This window comes from Simochromis diagramma, unplaced genomic scaffold (genome assembly GCF_900408965.1).
Source record: "Simochromis diagramma unplaced genomic scaffold, fSimDia1.1 OVJJ01000449.1, whole genome shotgun sequence".
NCBI lineage: Eukaryota > Metazoa > Chordata > Actinopteri > Cichliformes > Cichlidae > Simochromis > Simochromis diagramma.
The window spans coordinates 2,954,211-2,974,377 of NW_024387274.1; the positions used below are offsets into that span (position 1 = coordinate 2,954,211).

The 20,167-nt window shown below is 44.4% G+C and overlaps 1 protein-coding gene across 2 annotated transcripts in view; it reads left to right on the forward strand.

Annotated features, from left to right (window-relative positions):
- The window catches only part of foxo6b (forkhead box O6 b), a 42,559-nt gene extending 26,917 nt beyond the window's left edge, over positions 1–15,642 (forward strand). The window contains exons 2-3 of one of the 2 annotated variants that reach the window (XR_005691675.1): positions 8,815–11,659; positions 11,781–15,642. Coding sequence is in view for 1 of the 2 variants with exons in the window: in XM_040002620.1 (XP_039858554.1) it covers positions 8,815–10,512 (1,698 nt within the window). In the remaining variant the exon portion in view is untranslated. Of the gene's footprint in view, positions 1–8,814 lie in introns of both variants that reach the window. The other variant, XM_040002620.1, reaches the window with a different exon arrangement.
- Positions 15,643–20,167: the final 4,525 nt, after the last annotated feature.

Genomic DNA, 20,167 nt, shown 5'->3' on the forward strand with positions numbered 1-20,167 from the left:
CTTGTTTTTTAAACGTATCTGTCTGTACATGAGCATATTTAGATTGTTAAAATAATTCACAAATGTATCATGATTTCACAAATATCTGTCCGTTATTTGAAAGATCGAACTGTTAAATTCAAATGTGATGCTATGGAAAAATATATAAACTTTTTTTACATCAAATAATAATTATTATAATTGTTATTTAGGGCGATTGTGGCCCAAGAGTTCGCCTTGTAATCAGAAGGTTGCCGGTTCGAGCCCCGGCTCGGACAGTCTCGGTCGTTGTGTCCTTGGGCAAGATGCTTCACCTACTGGTGATGGTCAGAGGGGAATTATAAAGTGGAATTGTAAAGCGCTTTGAGGGTCTCATAAAGCGCGATATGAATGCAATCCATTATTATTTAAACCAACTGTATATTTTTGTACATTTAAGTGTTATTATTCATATTGCTGCATTCATTGACCTTGATTATAGGTAATTTCATTGTTTAATCACATTAAATTGTTCTTAATTTAATGTTTAAAAGCACTTGAAAAAGGCAAAAGCCCATGTAAAAGTAGGGCAACAAACTGTATTGTCATTACTGAAAATAACCGTATTTTCATGAGAAAGTTATTTTCTGGTATCTTCTGGTATTATTTTGGCGCCCCAGCTGCTGGAATATTACTGTCTTTTTAGGATCTTTTCTTTTACGATGTAGCTTTCCTTATATGATATCTAAACTATCAAAATAAGAGCATTTTAGAGCAGAAAGATGACTCCTACAGTGCTTTATTTAAATGTAAGTAGCAGAACACGCTGGTTTTGCTCTCTGTGATGTAAGGACAACAGGAAGGAAGCGCCATTATGGCTGCATCAGTCTTTACAGAGCTGGCTCTGGCCCATGAACTGGGCATCTCTGGCACGCAGGGAGGATTTTCTGATCCCCTGCCCCGCTTTCAGATGCTCGTTAATCTGCCCGCTCTATTTTTATCTGCCCTCTCCTCTCGCCCCCGGGCTCTCCGCCTTCACTTGGCTCCTTATGTCCTTCTGCAGAGGGAGAGCCTCAGCAGGCCGGCAGCTCCAATTAGAGGCCTCTTCGCTGGGAATTGGGCTTGCTGTCCGCCCCCAGTCCCTCAGGCTCTTTTCTTGTCTACCTTTTCTCAGGTTAGTCCCTTCTCTCCCAGTGTACCCCACCCCCTACCAGACCCCTCTAGAGCTTGTGGAGCTCCACAGGGAGTGAGGGGGAGTGAAAGGCCTTCTGTCGCCCGAGGACTGGCTCTAGTCCCTCGGCTGCACTTTCAGAAGAAGCTAACTGGTGCACCTTTCAGGAGGCAGTCTCAGCACAACTGCAGGAGACACTAACTCTGATCCAATTGTCACAGCCACAACAGGAACATCGGAAACTGCTGCTAGCAGTGTAAACACTGTAATGCATCCTGAGCACAGAAAGAGATTCTTGTTTGATGGGCTGCTCACATCATGACCCAAAGAACATGCCAGATGAGACAGACGTGTATAAATGAAGCCAAAGCTTGCTTTGTTTCCAGCTCCTGCATTAAAACCTTTCTTAACTGTTGTTTGCACCAAAAATGTCGTCTACGTTCAACGAGGTGGTTCTTTCACACACACTTCAGTGATCTCCTATGCGATGCCATGTTTCTCACGCACTAATCTGCATTCTAGCTCACTGCTCTGTGCTGCTTGTACACAACCACGCATTGTCTTAAACGTTAAAGTTACACTGGTTTCTCTGACCTATTATTTTCCTGCAGTCAAGAAAAGAGAGAGAAGAATGGCATCTCTTTTCCCAGCTTAGCTCCCACCCAAACTCAGCTTGCTCACACCTTCTCCAACCCCATTAATCCCTCAGCCTCCCACTTCTTTATTTCCCTTCAAAGAGACAAGCACAGCCCGTGACATCAGTCACAGGAAGTGAATCTTTAGCGTTGACTAATTTCCATCGATTGCCTCCAGACAGGCTTAGCACACAAGACCCATTCCTACACAGAGCCTGGCTGCTCTCATTTAAGTCTCCCCGCCTGCAGAAAAGGCTTCACAATGAACGCAGTCTGTGCTTTTATCTTTTTCCCCACTCCTGCTTATTATCAAATAAATGCGCGGCATAGAGAGATACCCATTGACAGGACCGTGCATAATGACTCCTGGCTGTGTGAAATGGATTAATAAATAATGGTTGAGCAAACGGCTTTGCCTAGTCCTGCTACTTTTCAACACGGCGCGTAGAACAATCCACTGCTGGACCACATCTAATGGGACACTGCATGAAATGCAAAATGCAACAGTCTGCTTGAATGCGCTGTGGAATGCATTATAAATTAGAGGTGGGCTTCTTAAAATGTGTGGACTATCAAATCCACTGCATGACGTTCTGTTGAATCCTCTTCAAGAGGCGTTCTGTCCTGCGAGGACGGCGAGGTAAAAGCAAAAACATCCAGAAGCTGGACTCGTCCGTGTTCCCTCGTCTCGCCGCAGCTGAAGGTAAATCAGTTTCCTCTTTGCTGTCACGCGCATACCCACGGTTCACATCCTGCACACGGTCGAGCCTGCAAACAGCAAAGGCCTCCTTGTTTTTCCCCTGTCACCGACACATTGCTTCATTAACACTCTTGGCTTTGGGAATATTGACACTTTTCAAAGTGGCAGAGAGTAAAAGTGCTCGCACTGCCTACGCTGCACCAACGGGGCTTAAAAGAGACCAACCCGAGGCTGCCACTGTACCCGTGCGCCAGAGTAATAAGTCTGTCTGAGACACGGGGTGAAAAGGTCTCAATCTCCTTAACGCTAGATTAAGGAGCAGCTTGATCAAGGCGTCTTAAGTGCTTCATTATGGAATCAGGATCAATAGCCACTAAGAAGAATTGAGCTAGGAGCTTCGGTAGGTAGAGCTGATTGAATAGAGGCTAATGACTTCTCAGAAGCCTTTTATAGCAGAGGAATGGCTCATACTGTATGTGCTGCCTGTGGTACTTGTGTTAAATCACACACGGCTCACGTTTCAGTAGCAGGCGAATAACCAGCACAGACTTTTATTAGCAGGGAGACGCTAACGCGGGCTCTGGAGAAAAACATGTTTTCTACCAGGACAAATAGCACGGGGTCAATCCGGATGTGTTTGGAAGACCCGCGAAAACCTGTGCTTGTTTTTCTCGACTCCCAATAACCGTCTGACCAATTATGTCTATCAATGGTGCGCCCACCCTCAGTCGCCATGATCCGACCAATCCCCACCCTGTCTCTGTGGTTTCAGGGTGAAACCCAGCTGAGGAGTGCCCAGAATTAACCAGGATTAGCCCTGGATTGTTAGGGATTACTCAGGCTGGAGAGGGATTAAGTATGATTGCCAGTTTAGAGTGGGGTGGGGGCGCCTTGTGCAAGTCTGTGCCCACGCAAGGCGAGGCGAACGAGTTGTGAAACACCGTACGTATGGTGGTGTTTACATGTGTGGCATCTAATGTTGTTGTTGATTCGAGCTCAATTTATAGCACCTTTACAAAACGCAGCAGCGCTTCAGAGAGAGGACGACCGAACAAAAGGACGACACACGAGAGGAAAACGAGAAGAGGAAAAATAAAGAAATTACAGTAGATTGAAGATAATAATAACAATTGTAGCCAGATAATGAAATAACAGGCCCTGGGGAGCAGACATGTAAAAGGTTTCCCTCGCTCCAACTTATGAGCAAGACCGAGTGAGAAAAGAGACACAAATCGCCTGCGTGTCTTACAGATAGATTGCATCACTTTGCTTCTCATTTTGCTCTCTTCTGTTCTTCTGGCGTCTTTTCCTGACTTTGTTGGACCATATTAACACTTTTTTATATTAAGTTTGATTTAAAACAATGAGAACAACTTCAAAAATATATATATAAAATATAAAGGTGCAAAAGCAAAGTGGAGAGTCCACATCACCAGCTTTTCTACTTTACAAATCAGAACTGTAAATTAGGGACAGCTTTGTCTCTGACGCCTGTTCATCATCAAAAACAATGCAGTTTAATGAAGGAGTCAGCATCCATCTGAATGACAGTAATGCTGAGAGGCCTCATTTAATGTGCCACACTTGCAAACCACAAATGCTGGTGGGTTGGCTTTTAATAACAGATCTAAAGCACGGACAGAGTTAAAGTGCAAAGAGATGTTTAAATATGTGGAAACCGAGTTTGTTTTTTGTGTGCTGCTACTTTCTGTTCCACAGAGCTAACACACAAGGCTTTTCTCTATACGCACGTATAGCTTCATTGATAGAAATATTAGAAAGGCAACAAGAGGGAAAAGAGCAGAATGGGTTGAGTCATTTGCGTTGCTACGCAACACAAACTGGATAATTTGCAATACATGTAATTAGTGTTAGCTAGCTCACCCAGAATGAAAAAGGACAAGGGGGTTGAAAATAATAATAATCAAGAAAATTAGCCATTGCTCTGTTATTGCTTTTCTGAAAGGGAGTATGTCAGCATGCAGCTGAAGAGGATGCATGCTTTCTGAACATTCAAAATGCTATTTGCAGGAAAAAATGTAGGTGCATAGCAGACAAAACAGCAGCAGCATGACATGACCTACTGCAGTCTGAGAGCATCATCTGATCTATTGCACTAGACTTAAACAGACTGCAGGGATGACATCGTCTGCATGCTCACTGTGGAAGCCAAGCAGCAGTTACAGTTTGATTTGTTCAGAATGGGATGCTCTGATCAGCCTGTTTAAACAGATGTATAATGTCCTCTGTAGGTCAGCTTTTGATTTTGACGCTACTGTTGCATCATGGGAAACGCACTGTTAAAGCTTGGTTTGCACTGTGAAGCAAAGGTAGGCCATATCAGTTTCTTCTGCTTCAGTTGTGTCTGTTGTCGTTCCATCTTAAATACAACAGTCACAGAAATCGTAGGCGAGACTTTTCAAAACATTAATGGACAAAACAAGTCTGATCCAAAGTCACTGACTAACGTGTCTCTGATCTGTAGCACATGTTCCCCTCATGTTTTCATGCTGTATGTGAAGTTTGAACTAAGATTTTTTCCGATTCTATTTGAGCTCTTTTCTGTAATTTAATCTCACAGAGAGAAATATGAAGTACTTGTTTGGAACTGTAGCCCGATGTGTTTTTAACGGGGAAACAACAGGACATCTGTGTACGCACAGATTTGTGTGTCTATGGACCATTAGCTAACAACTGGACTGACTATTCCCTGACTCAGTGAAAGAAGTGCCAGGATCAGACTCACTCAGTATTTAGGCAGAACATACAGCTGTGCTACAGTGCAGTGCATTCCCTGTAGAGGAGCAGGGTGGATATGAGGACAGATTCAGTTATTGTTCTCTCTGCAGCAGTCCATCTCCGTCAGCATTAGCAGAAAGGCAGAGACATAGAGCAAAGGGAGCGGGCTCCTCCGCGTCAGATCAGTCTTATTGGCAGCTTAATATAAACACAGCTATGGCCTACATAAGCCTGGGAATCTATTTTTACTTGTTTTTTATTCTAGCCAAAGGGTACACTTGAGGATTTCACTCCAGCTATAGAGATGTGATTACCATTATAACCTGCAGACTGTCCAAAGTCCCAGTGTAGTGTGGTCAAAGACATTTCTGACACTAAACACATTGGACAGCTAGTCCCACAGAGACAGAAGCCTTTGGTGTCAAGTAGTTTCAGTACTTCTTTTTGCTAAAGGAGAGGATTTAAAGTCTCTTGGACCCAAAATGCTTGTTGAGTTTGTCTCTATTATCGTAGGGTCTACCTTACAATATAAAGGGCTTTGAGGAGATTTGGTGCTGTATAGATAAAGTGAAATTAAATTGGCACCATGCTAAAAACATATCTCAAATTGTTCTAATTTGTGGGATGAGACCACCCGTTTATGATGAGAGTTTCTGTTAAACTTTATAAAGATTAAAGGGAAATTCACCTTTACCTGCAAAATGCTGCTGAGAAAAGTCCTTCAGTTATTTAGCTCACACTGATTTAAACATAAATACCAATAAATGAATCAGTGCTGCACGTTTCAACAGCATGACAAACGGCAGACTCCAGAGTGGTCATACGGCTGAATTATCACCATTAGACCACCGCTGCACATTCGGGGAAATAATTTACAGGACAGCCTTAGTTTCAGCTCCGTGCAACTAATATAATGATGATTGAAAATAAAAAAATGACTTTTGTTTCAAAAGATCAACATGATACTTTATTATCTATTATCCTGTGTGCAATTATTGATGAACTGAACATACACACTTCTTTATTTGAGGTTTCATTTGATGAATTACACAAAAAAGTCTCCTCAAGTCTAAACTTGAAAATGCAGGCAGCGTGGTGCAGTGCAAGAAGCTGAAGTAAGTTTACATAATTGTTAATTTCAGGATTTAACTCTTTGTGCTGTTATTGTTTCAGAAGGACTGACAGTCAGGAATCATTATATGTAAGCAGCCACATGAACGTACACATTATAAAAGCAGGGACGGGAACAGCAGCCTGCTGTTGTGGCATAATTGTTGCTCTTGTAGGTGTTCAGAAGCCCCTCCCCCTCCCCCACCGCACACACACACACACACACACACACACACACACACACACACACACACACACACACACACACACACACACGCTAATCACAGCTTGGTACAGGTAGTGAGGCTTTGGGACTACTGGTGATTGAGCCTCCCTGGTGGATTGGAGCAGGAATCTGACAGACTCAGATAAAAGGCTGTTTGGAGTTGCCTGCAGCATCAAACAGCATCAGCCTCCTCCCCCCACTTCTCCTCCTTACCATCACCTCCCCTCTCTTCACTACGCCTCTTTTGGTTTACTCTGTTGCCATGGCTACGCTCAGCCGGAGCCGTCATGTTGCGGAGGAACCTGTCAGGGTGCCGCTCTCAGATCACCTGATGCGGGTCGCCTCCACTGGTGGCCTCTTTCACATGGTGTCATCGTTCAATTTGGCTTTGATTAAGTCTGCTCTCCATAGCGAGCTGCGGCGCAGGAGTGCAGTCGCTCTATTTCTTTGGTAAATGTTGAGCTTGTGCAATTTTGTTGACCTGGTGTTTTGGAGAGAACACTTTGAAACAGCAGGAAAAAACCATAAATACAGCTCTCGTAGGAAATTTCCACATCTGTGAAGAGAGTCTAGTCAAGGCAGCGTGATGAGAGTGGAGGATAGGTAAACATTACCTGTTAGGAGTCACGCCGTGGGGATGGGTGGGCTCTTCTGCATGAATGAAAACAGTAGTAGGTGGGATACAAGACTGATCCCAAACTCACATAAACCTGAATTCTTCCTGTGAGAAACCCATTACCTGCCACTCTGGATGCTGTGCTTTTCATAATGTGCTGTCCAATTTGCAGCCAGTTAACTCTGTGTGTGTGTGTGTGTGTGTGTGTGTGGGGGGGGGGGCTATACATATGCTGAATCTACAGGCAGCACTGAAATGTTTAGCCTTAGGTTTGTTTCTGGTTGATATTTGCTTTTACATGCGAATATATGCATGTATGAATAAATGAGTGAGTGAATGATAGAGGAGAGGTGGTAGCCGAAGTTTTGCGAGATGATGGGAGGATAGATAGAGAGAGAATAAGAGAGAGAGAGAAAATGAGCATTGTCAGGATCTAGAGAGGCTGGGACACAGATAGGGAGATGAATGGGGCTGAGAGCAGGAAAATTGGACAGGGGACGGGGAGTGAATGAAGATAGAGAATGGCTCGAGATATCAGGAGACAGAGATTGTGAGCTATGTGCAGGTAATAAACAAGGCAGAAATAGATAGATATCTCCTGAGAGGAAAAAGAAAAGTGTGTGATTGCGGGCATTGGGGTAGATGTTTGGAGGAATTGTTGCTCCCAAAAGACCAAAAAACCAAAGGGAAGAAAGAGAGGGCAGAATGGCGAGGAAAACTGGAAAGAGTGTGAATAATGACACAAGCCGGAAAGATTTGGATGAACATGCTGTACTTAGTCTTACTTGGCCAGCTGAGATGATGTGTATCCCTGCTAAGCTCTCCTTTAGGCAGGCTTAGATCTCATCAACTCACTCCAGGTTGGCACCAGTTTCAAATGCTGCTGCAGAGCTCTGGATTAACTATACAGCCGTCACTCAGACACTTAAACAGGGTCTGGAGAGGCTTATTGCATACTCCCCCCCACCACCCCACAGCGCTCCACACCCACCCACAGTCACTACATCCGTCTCCATTTCAAGCGACTTGCAGAAGGACTTCATTATAAAGCTGTCTGCCGTGGTCACCTACAGTCGTGCTAATTGTGCCATGATTTTTAAAAGAGGTCAGATGAGCAGGTCCCTCCCGTCCTCCCACTTACTTCCACTGTAACTTATTCCAGGCCTCTGTAGTGTTTCTTTTTTTTTTCTGGTGCTCTTCCACAGCTTCTCAGGCCAAATCCCCCGCCTCCCCCCTCTTCTTCTCTGGCTGGATCTTAGGCTTTCATATTTGGAGGCCCTGCAATCGATACGGGCTGTCTGTGATTGGGTTGCCTTGTGTGATTCATTTCTGTAACCTTGGTGATGGTTTGATGTAGAGGCTGCACCCATGTCCATATTATGACTCACTGAGCGCGTGTGGAGAGGAGAGGCAGGTCAAGGGAGATATTGATTGGCCCTTCACTTTCCCTGCCCTCTCTGCTCACCCCTCCATCTGCTTTTTCTTTATCCATCTTTTTTCTCACTTGCAGTGCTGCCTCGACAGTTTAACCATAATTCGAAATGACTTTGTTTTCTCAAGAAATGATTATTTAACCCTAAATGTTCCCTTGGGTGTTAACATTTATCAATTTTCTTCTCTCTCTCTCTTCCTTTCTCCTATTTTTCTTTCTTGTTGCAGAATTCTATCAGGCACAATCTGTCGCTGCACAGTCGCTTCATCCGGGTGCAAAATGAAGGGACGGGGAAGAGTTCCTGGTGGATGCTCAACCCAGAAGGCGGGAAGATGGGAAAGGGACCGAGGCGACGTGCATCTATAGACAATGGCACCCGCTACCTGAAGACGAAGGGTCGCATCAGCCGGAAGAGAGCAGGGGCCATGGGGCTCCAACGAGGACAAGGTCAGGGAGCTGGACCAGCGATGCAAGGCTCCCCAGAGCACGGCAGTCCAGCGGCGAAAGGAGGTGTGGGCATAGGTGGAGAGGAGTATGATACTTGGACAGACCTCCATTCCCGCACGTCATCTTCTGGCTCCACGTTGAGCGGCTGCCTATCTCCAATCCTAGCTGAGGCCGAGGCTGATGAACCAGAGGAGGGTGGGCTTTCCAATTCAGCTTCCCCAAGAATATACCCAAGCCCCACTAGCACGCGTTCCCCAGCCTTGGGCACTGGAGGCCACTGTCCCACGGTGGAATTGCCTCAGCTGACTGACCTGACTGGGGCTATCAGTCTAGATGAGAGTGGCTACCCCCAGCCACCACAAATTAAATGCAATGGTTATCCCTATGTGCCTGGACCCAAGGCAGAGGGCTCCTACTGTGCGCCAATGTACGGACAGCCTTCTATGGGCATGCTGCGCCACCACACTCCCATGGAGACCATCCAGGAGAACAAGCCAGTCAGCTTCCAGCGCCCAGTGAGGGGCTATTCAGAGAACAATGCCCTGCAGAGTTTGCTCACTGGAGGTCCTCGATATTGCAACAAAGACACAGTCCTGAGCCAAGGACGGGAACCACACACATTAATGACACAGGGAACCAATGGCATTCACAGCCAGCACAACCACAATCAGAATCGCAGCCACAATCAGAACCACAGCCAAGAGCATGCTTGCAATGCAAGTCTACACAATGACCATGACCAGAACACAACTCACCATCAGAACCACAATCAGGGTCATAAACACCAAGCCTGCCTCGACTACGCACACAGTCACAAGCCCCACCCGGCTCACGACTACGGTTCGAGTCATGATCACAATCACAGTAAAGTAAATCCTAGCCATGATCACAACCCTCACTCCACGCAGAGTCACCTGCACAACCACAATCCCCACAACCCTCATAACCCTATGCATAGCGGGCCTCACCATCAGGCTCTTTCCCCGAGAGTGAGCACTGACATCCTGCAGCCCTACAGTCTCAAGACCTCTAACCACTATGGACCCCGTCCCCACCTCCCAACATCCCCTTCTCTGCCCCCGAACCCTGCCGGCATCATGGGTGTTCCCCAGGACCCCTGCCGCCTGGCATCCGCACCTCACCCTCGTCATCAGCCTTACCCTGGAGCTCACCATCAGGGTATCACTGACTCCTGGCATGGGTTCTACCCCAACAATCACCAGTCAGGGAATGCTGGTTTCCAACCTCAAAACTCCCAGAGTAGAATGGCTGCTGACCTGGAGATGGAGAATGTCCCTAATAGTCTAGACTGTGATGTGGACTCTATCCTGCTCAGTGATTTTATGAATACAGAAAACATGGACTTCAACTTTGACGGTTCTCTGTCCCAGGGAGTGGGGATGGGGATGGGCATGAGTCTAGGGGCTTTTGCATGCCCCCCACCTTCACACAGCAACCAGAGCTGGGTGCCGGGGTGAACTTACGCCCATACATACAGACTCGTGACCAGAAAGCTCATTCCCTGGGCTGGGCTGCTGTTTGGCTGTAGCCTTGGACTGACTGACTGACTGTGATTCTGTATCATCATTTTGTTTTCTGGGGACTCCCCACACTCCGATGTTGTGCTCTTTCTCTTACTTAAAAGCCTTCTGTCGCCATATCGAATTTGCCCCCAGTTAGCACAGTGCTAAAGCAACCCCCCCCCCGCCTTTCATTTTTTATATTTTTATTCTCTATTCCCAAGCTCATTCTGCCTGTCCCTAAGCTTCCAAGCACTTTATATCCATCTTTTCATACAACAGCAGTAACACAGAGCCCAGGCAAAGTCATGTTGTGTGTTGGCTTAACTTTAATGTATGCAATCCACTTTACAGTATTAAAGGAGGCGTTGTTCTTGACTTGAGAACATGATCAAACAGCTGCATAAATGTCTTCAGTGTGGAGGCGCTCTCAAATCGGGGGTTAAAAGTCAAGGGAAGGCTTTGAAGTTTAAAGAAAAAAGGTTTTTAGAAGAAGAGGGAATTTGCAGGTATAGAAGAGGGGAACTCCAGGGTGATTGCGACTCGTCTTCTCCAGGTGGACAACGGTGTTTCGTTTCAGGCTCGGCACAGGAGGACAGGCGTCCATTAGGCAACGCTCAGCACTGAAATGCAACGTCCCTTCTTTAATCTCCAAAGTAATGCCAGAGTGATGCATCACTATTGCAAATCTAATGCGCCACTCTGTAGTTTTTCAACCTCCCCCTTTCTCTTCAACTCTGGACACATTGGCTTAATGTGTTTTGGCAAAAGTGATGATTAAACTCACTCTGCACTAAATGGGGGAGGGATTGAAATGGGTGATTTTTGAGGGCGGGGGTGGGGTGGCATTGAGGGGGGATGATAGGAGAGAAGAAATGCAAATATTCCCTCTGTGTCTCTTCTTCTCCATTTAGTGGATTTATGTAGCTTTCCCCATAATGAAATAAGCAACGATCGCGGCCTGCTGTGCATCCTTAGGGGCTCTCTGATTGGCCTGTGCCTCATCGCCTCGGCGTGGCACCTTCACCGACTGACCCGAGAATACCTTAGTGAGCAAGTGTGGTCAGGCCAGCATGTTGATGGAGCTGCTGTCCTCAGACCCCAGGTAACCTTGTGTAATTCACTAACACCCAGGTTCAAGCCCACTATGTGCTTTTACTCCTGTGAATTGCTCACTGATGAACACCGTCAGCAGATTACTATTTGGTGCTATCTCTTCTTCCCAGGCTCCCTCCTATCGCGCCGCCCCATCCCGAGGTTACTCGGAGGGTAAACAAGAGTAATTAACCGCCAAACAAGATGGATGATTTATGCAAGTGTGTGTATTCGCTCATTGGCACAAAGTCATAATTCTCTGCACCTCCCACAAAGCACAAGCAGGGCGTATTTTGAGAGGTGGTACCCAGCGACGAGGTAGAGCGGCTGGCAAACGGTATGCTCGCAATGTCCTTCAAGAATCCTCTTTACAAGACTCCCATCCCGGCCATAGCTTTACTTTGCTGTTGTCTTTTCTTGTGCTTGTTCTGTGATCGTGCAGTTGTCTGTCCTGTTTCGGTACAGCGTGGATAGGAGCTTTTGTGTGCATTTTATTTTCTTTGTTCGCAGTGGGGAAAACAGGCAAAGGGTGGCAATTGCCAGCCCTCGTGCTGGCAACTGTCCCCTTCAAGATAGAGAGAATAGGGACAAGAGAGGGAAGGAAGGTAGATGGATATCAAGAGATGCTAAGAGGGAGGAAAAGAGCTGAATGAGTAGGTAGGATCTCTAAGACCGTAAGAGATTTTCTAGCTTGGAATTGGCTGTTTCAATCAGGCCAAATGTCAAGTGCTACTCAGCTAGCTGCAGCGAGCTTTGACCAGAAAGCCACTTCTCCCTGGTGATCAAGGACAATGACGGGTATTTCCATGCACATTTCTTTTGATTTTTTCATTCCTTTTCAGGAGTTAAGATAGCCCATTGTTGTAATTCAACTGTAATTTGTTCTCTGGCCTGTGTGCAATTGTGTCAAGCTTGTCGTGGGTGTGCGAGCGTGTATCACAGTGATGTACAAGAACTGATTAAGGGAATATTATTGAGAAATAACTTGCCCTGGTATTGTCTATGCCTGGCTGAGTGCACCAGATAATATATACAGTTTATATTTATTGGTTAGGGAGCTGGGTCTACGGAGGACCAGACCCCTCACTTCTCTGTTTCCTTGATGACGAAGAAGTAGAAAGCTATTTCAGTTTGACGACATTTCGTTATGTACATAATCTATATTGACAAAATTGTATTATAATTTTTTTGCAAATATCAATTTCTTTTCTAAAATGATGTATCTGCTCTTCTGGTGACTGTAAAATAAAAAATACAACCCTTTTTGTTTTGTGTCTCTGTGATTCGATTGGACTAGTTTTACATGTTTAGTTCTAGTTTGTGTTCACGCTTTTCCAAGATTAAAAAAATAAAATATAAAGTCATATAAGATCAAGAGTAATTCACTGGCTGGAGATTTTTGATGATGCCAACAGAACTCATATAGGAAAATCAAATTTCAGTGACTAACTGTGAATATTAACAATGTTAATACTAATAATGCAAAATTAATATTATCAAGTCAACAAATAATTATGCAAAGAAAGCAGAAATTATAATGCTATAAATAATTCAGTATGTTTGAGGTATTTCTAGGTGATTATTTTGTTTTCAATAAAACAAGCTGACAAAAATAAAGAACCTCTTTTGACTCTGATTGATCCAAATAGTTAAAAATGTTATAGTGAAAGTGTATAAATGAAGGTGAATGTATAAATGGTAACTGTGATGACTCCCACTTTGGATTCCTTTGAAGTTACAAAATTAGCATTTTGGGTTTTTTGGAGCCAGAAATGACCTTAGAGTGACGAAAGAAAGTTTCAATTTATTAGCTGGCGTGGTCAGCAAGTTCCCTTTAAAAACGGTGAAATGCACAGACAACAATGTGACAGACCTGAAGCACAAATTCTTCATTTCATTTCAATTCAATTTTATTTATTTAGTGCCATACACAACAGTTTTCTCAAGGCACAAATATAATATGAAAACATGTTACTACAAAAGATGTTCACGTGATATTAAAATATGACAAATTAACGCCAATAAAACAAAAAAGTGCAACTAAAAAGTGCGTTGCACTGTGCCGTGCATTATTAATGATGCACGCTGTTTGAAAATTAATGACAAAAACTTCAGTAAAAGTGACACTTATCTGAAGACGGGTGACCTCCACAAGCTTATCTGAGAAACATTGAGCGTTTCCCAGGCCAGCTGATGGTCAGGTCTACGGGCTTCCTCCCAGAAGGACATGGCTGGAACACCCACGAGGTGACTGCCTCCAGTGTTACTGGAAGACAGAATAACTGTCTAGTTGTACACCATGTTTCTACGCTTTCTAGGTCAGAGCACAAAAACCTTGGTTTTACCACATAATACAGCCTTAACATTAGTCAGGTAATCTGTTAAAATAGTCCAAAAGGCAATGCACACGCTCACAACATCCAGATGTTTTTCTTTCCAAGCTCCTGATGACCTGGATGATTGACAACCTTTGCAGACAATCCTTGGACTCATTGTCAGACCATACTGAATACCTCTGGGAATTGCTTGAATGAAAGTTCAGTAAAATTGACTAATCCGCCACATCATTTTTTCAGTTTGATTTTTGGGGTATCTAAGAATTCAGCTCTCTGTAGGATAATAACCGTTGATTCTAGTGTTGAAGCCAACAAGTGGCAAAAACTGCAGTTCTGCTTTTTGCCACTTGGCAGACTCCAAAAATCCTCATACTGTAGACTCTTATCTTAAAATCTCTAAATTTAAAGGACTGAAAAATATAGTTACAGGCTGATATACAGTAAAATGTGGTTTTTGCTTATGTTGGTATTTTCCTTTCCAAGGTTTCCAAAGTTTCAAGTTTTCAGGTGAACCCATTGTGAGACGTCTTGATGCTCAATCATCCAGGTAAGTAAATGTCAAAAAGCTGGTTTTGTTCATCTGGATGTTTTCAGTGGGAGACTTCTTCAGTCTCAGCTGACTGCAGGTTTCCAACCTTCCAGCAGTTCGTTTACACAATGACTGAAGCTAGCACCACTGAATGAACACCCAGCCCCACCCTATCATGTGACTTACTGAGAACAGGTGGCCCAGGATGTGAGTAGACGTTAAGGAAGGGATCTGAAAACTGGATTATAGATGACAGACAGTTGGTGTCGTAAGCCACCGCCTCTGTTCAAAGATGGTCGATAGGGTGGGGCAAAGTCTCCAAACGGGTTCACCTGAAGCCTTGGCTGATTGTGACCCACACTGTGATTAGGCAGAGGATCAATAGGGGGTCCAGGACCTCTTAGGGACACTCCAATTGGGCTTAAAATCTGGGGCTCTTCACCAATCGCTCCTAAAACTGAAGAAGCTTCTCAGATGAAAAGTCTTCAAGAAACTTAAAGTCCAGACACTTTTCTTTCCAAGCTCAGATCCAAGGATTTCATCTTAATACCCAATTGGCAGTCATTTGGCTGTTGCCTAGACGGTAGAGGTCTATTTGTCTCTCCATGGATGTGTCTCTGTAGACATCACTGACCCACCAACAGACAGGGCATGTTGAAAAATGTTACGGGCAGCTTCTCCACACACTTTTACATCTGTGACATGTGGTCAAGGTGAGCCCACTCTCATATGTGAAAAGTCAGGTGGGGGGTTCCAGTGGTAGACCTGACAATTCAGGTGTACTACAGCAAATGCTAATGGGGCTCCATGGTACTAGGCAGTGAGCACAGGGTCCACTAGAGGGCGTCTGACCCTCAGGACACCCTCATGGTGTTTATTTCTGATTGGTCAGAGACATTAACACCAGTGCCTGCTGGAGGTCACTTTGCAGGTCTCTGGTAGTGCTCCGTCTGTTCATCCTTTCACAAAGGAGCAGATACCAGTCCTGTCCAGCTCTCCCACAGTAAATCACTGTCTCCTGAAATCTCCACCATGACGTAGATACTGTGCTTGGCACCAAAAAGCAGGTGGCTCTAAACTTTTTTTTCATGAGCTCAGTACCTTGGGTGGGTAGGGTAGGTATGGGTGGCTGTAGCTCAGGCGCTAGAGCAGGTCATCTACTGGCCAAGATACTAACCAAGTTGCTCTCAGATGCATCCATTGGAGTATGAATGTGTGTGAATGTTAGAAAGTTAGAAAGCACTAAGAAAAATGTGCTTGAGTGAATGGGTGAATGCACAAGTTGGGTAAAGCGCTTTGAGTGCTCAAGATTGAGCAGAGCGCTACATAAGAACCAGTCCATTTACCTTCAACAGTTTCTAATGGAGAGAAGGAGAAGATGGAATGCTGAGGCAAGAATGGAGCAAGTACAAAAACCTCCTGAGAAAAGAGTGGGAGGTTACATTTAACTGTAGTTACAGACAGACTGGAAGAAGCCCAGGAACAAGAAACAAAAGCCATGTTATTCAGAGAGGTTTGAGGGCATCTGACTGTTTGGGTTTTCTCTGTGATCTTTAACTTGGCCAGATGGTGGATACAAACCCAGGATCTTCTCGCTATGAGGCGGTGGTGCTAACCACCACACCAGCATGCTATAGAGCTAGTTTATAATATTTGTTTTTGTCCTTTTTGCCCTCAGTTTTAGCTGTGGTAAGAGTTGCACTATAAATACAAGCCATTGTTTCCAGATTTGGAAACAGGCAAAGGGTGACAATTGCTCTCACTTGTCTCATTAGACATGAGTGTTCAGATTATTGGCGAATTTTTAAATGAGCCGAGAGTTCACTGCTTCGTCAAAGTTATAAACTAAAAATGACTGAACCTAATACACTGGGGGGGGAAAATCTCTTTTTACAATTTACAATTTGCACAAAGTCAGTCTATGAACTATGATAATAGCAGTAAGATAATAATTTTAATATTCACTTGTTTCTTACTTCATCTCACTCAGTGTTGATGTTTTGTTTCCACAGATTAGCCATTAGCTTTGTGAATGCAAGGACTCATATATAACTGAAAGGACAATAAAAATAATTTATTAAGTTGCAGATGCAATCATATAGTGAAAGAACAATGGAGGAAATATTTGCATTTATTACTTAGAGTGGGACACTTTAAAACCTCTGACATCGGTTTTGTGACTAAAAGGGAATTTGTGCACAACTCCCTCTATGCATGTGTATGCACATGTGTATGCACATGTGTGTGTGTGTGTGTGTGTGTGTGTGTGTGTGTGTGTGTGTGTGTGTGTGTGTGTGTGTGTGCATAGTCTAGGGCCTGTGCGATAAGGCTCGTTAGCAACCTGATGCCGTGCCACAGCTGTGTCTGTCCCAGCGGAAGCTTTCCCACCGAGGGACCGACTGCATCTGCATCTCCATACTGTGCAGCACACACAGACGTACACATGACTATATCCAGGTTTGAGCCTGCAGAGAAAAATGCAAAGCAAGACATAGTTAGTGGCAACTCACCTGACTACACGGCTGATCTTTATACACCTGGGAAGATGGTGGCACCCGGCACCGAGACACAGACGGACAGATAGGTACACACACACACACACACACACACACACACACACACACACACACACACACACAGTCAGATGCCAATAACTGCTCTCCATCATTTCCAGCTCATGCCATTCTGTAAAATATGCCTCTCTCGCTGCTAGTTAGCTCATCTGGTAGAGGAAGGTTAGTGTGAGGCAGGATGCATAATAAGGACACGCTCCTGCTGCACTCCATGCAAATGTGAAACCTGACGTGTCAGAGCCTTGATGGATCTGTTCTGACAGACACGGTGACAGTGTGGTGACAGCAACTTAAAAACCTACCCTCCTCCCTCTCCCTCTCTCCATCCTCATATATATTTACAACCACAGCATCCTAATGCACTTTCCACCCTAATCTCCCAGTTTCCTTTGCAGTTAGTTTAGAAATGTCCTCATATTTCACAGAATATGGAATTTTGTGATCTGACAAAGGTTGTAGGCTGATATGGGAGCTCCGTACTAGCGTTTGATATCAACATAAAGTGTATGGTGCTGGAAAATATGCAAAGACTGTCACTAAAAACTGCAGACTAAAATTCTTCATTCACCCTGAGGAAGTACTTTGAAAATGATCACACAGTCCAGTGATGTAGTTTGTAGTTTGATGTAGTCAACTGCAAGTAAATTATGATAGAAAATAATGTTCTATTGTAATTACACTACAACGTATGCATTGAGTATATGTAAAAAAACAACAACAACAAAAGAACAAGACGGTTTTGTTTCATGAGAAAATATTTCCAAATAGATGAAAATATAAATACCACCAACATCAAAAAGCAAACACACATTTTTTCTCAGATTATTATGACTACCTCTAGATCTGCAAAGCTTTAAAAAGATCCACCAATCAAATGTTACCATCTTGAAATTGACAAAAGTTGTGCCTGAAACCTGTATTCTCCAACAGCATGGTTGCAAGTATTTTCATGCTACAGATATGTCAATGGGCCTCCAGAGGACTTCAAGAGTTCAGGTATTTGTTGAGCTTTTTCAGTATTGTGATCAGTGTTGAGGTAGTTACTCAATACCCGTGTATTAAACATTACTCGTAACTTAAAAGTGATGCAGTATGGCTGGTGCAACTTTCAGTGATCGTCTAATCATACTGTCAGAAGGAACGTGGCTACTGAGGCCCGAAAATTAACTAAAAATGTAAATAAAAGTAAAACGTGCAACCAACCATAACCTGTGTCTGTTGTGCTGGGACCTGTAGTAATATTGGCTAATGTTACTGTGATGCCCAAACTTCCAGTGCGACACGCTGGACCTGCAGCCAATGTAGCTGTTGTGTTGGAGCACATGGTGGCAGAGCTGGTATGTGAGGTAGGCAACCATCAGGAGCAGGCGACCACCTACCAGCAATCACTTGAGAAGCTAGAGACACAGGCTGAGTGCCAGATGCAAGTTTTGGAGAACCTGGTTGCTCAGTCTGGGTCCTCTCCTGCACCATCTCTCTCTCTGGCCCTCAGTTACACTGCATGGGATCGGGGAAGGGGATGAGTCTAAGTGTTGTACAGGAAAAGAGCTCACCAAGTTGCTGGTGCCAAAAAGCCATCAGGAATTACATTTCCAGGCAGCTCATTGTAACATGATGGCTGGTCAAAGCAAATAAAAGCAAATTATGGCTCAATTCTGTTGGCCCAGAATGGCCCATTCCAAGATAGCCTTTGGATCCATCGCCATTACTGAAGGTCCTGTTTGAATGTGATGGCATAGACCTTACCGAGCAATTTCACCAGAGTGCATGTGGACATCACTTTCAATTAGTTTGAGTGGATTATGCAATGCAATATCTAAAACTGTGCCACTGAGCAGCATTTCTGCAAAGAGTGCGGCAAAGATGCTGTTTTTGGATCAATTCCTGACTTGGCGTCCCAAAAAAAGATAGTAACCAGGGGACTTTGTTTATGTTTTGCACTTTAAAAGGACCAGTGTCTATCACACAGACTAAAAGGTTAGTGATGCAACTGAATAAATCTCTAAAGTTTTTAATTTGCAAGTTCATTCACAAGGATGAATGCAACTGGGATTACTGGTTAGACCCTTTGTTATTTGCTGTGCAGAGGAGCCCCAGACATCCACAGGATTTTGAAACTCACCCTGGTTCGGTAACTCGAACATAAGAGACAGTTAGTTAAGAAGGAATTGGCTGGTATGCTGGAGATGGTCTAATACACTCCCAAGACTAAAATGGAGGTGAGGCAGTTCATGGGGCTGGCTTGTTATTCCCACAGGTTTGTCCCCAACGTTCCCGTCCCAAACTAACTGCAGCTGAGCAATCTCTTAACCGACCTCCTGAAAGGGAGCTCCAGATCTGGTCCAGTGGATGGAGCAGTGCCAGGCGGTGTTTGCCTGACTTCTCCCTCATTTTTGTCCTCTGCCTGAATCACCCGCTGAAATCTGGCTCTCCAGCCATTTAGGTTCAAGGTGATCCATAGGGTGGGGGCACAGATGGTCATTGCCGAGTTCTTCTCCCAACCACAACCTGAGTCATGCTGGAACCTGCAGTAACCTTAGCTAGTGTTACAGAACACAAAGCCAAGAACAAGGATGAAAACCAGTCCAAAGAGACCTTAAAGTGATGTCCAGAGTAATTAAACCTATGCTGTCATTATTCTCTCCCATCTCCCTTTTTTCCTTCCCACTGTTGCTCAGTTAGATTGTCTAATTGCTGGGAGTTTTACAGTTTCAGGGGTTAACCTTACAATAAAAAGCACCTTGAGGCAACTCCTGGTATGACTTGGCACTGTATAAATAAAACTCAATTGAATTTAATTGAATAGTCAAACTGTGATTCGTGTCTCTGTTCGATGTGTGCCGTGGGAGCAGACACCTGCAAGACAATGGCAAGTCTGATCCTTTTGTGCCAGTGAGTGATACTGCTGTCCCAAATAAGGAGACTACTCTCTAAAACCAGGGGTGGCCATTTATTTTCCCCAAGGGGCCACATGACAAACTGGCACTACTGAGGTGAACTAAATTCTCCTTAAAATGATTTTTATTATTTCTCTTTATAAGCCATTACTGGTACGAGCAGACATTGAGTTAGGCGATGAG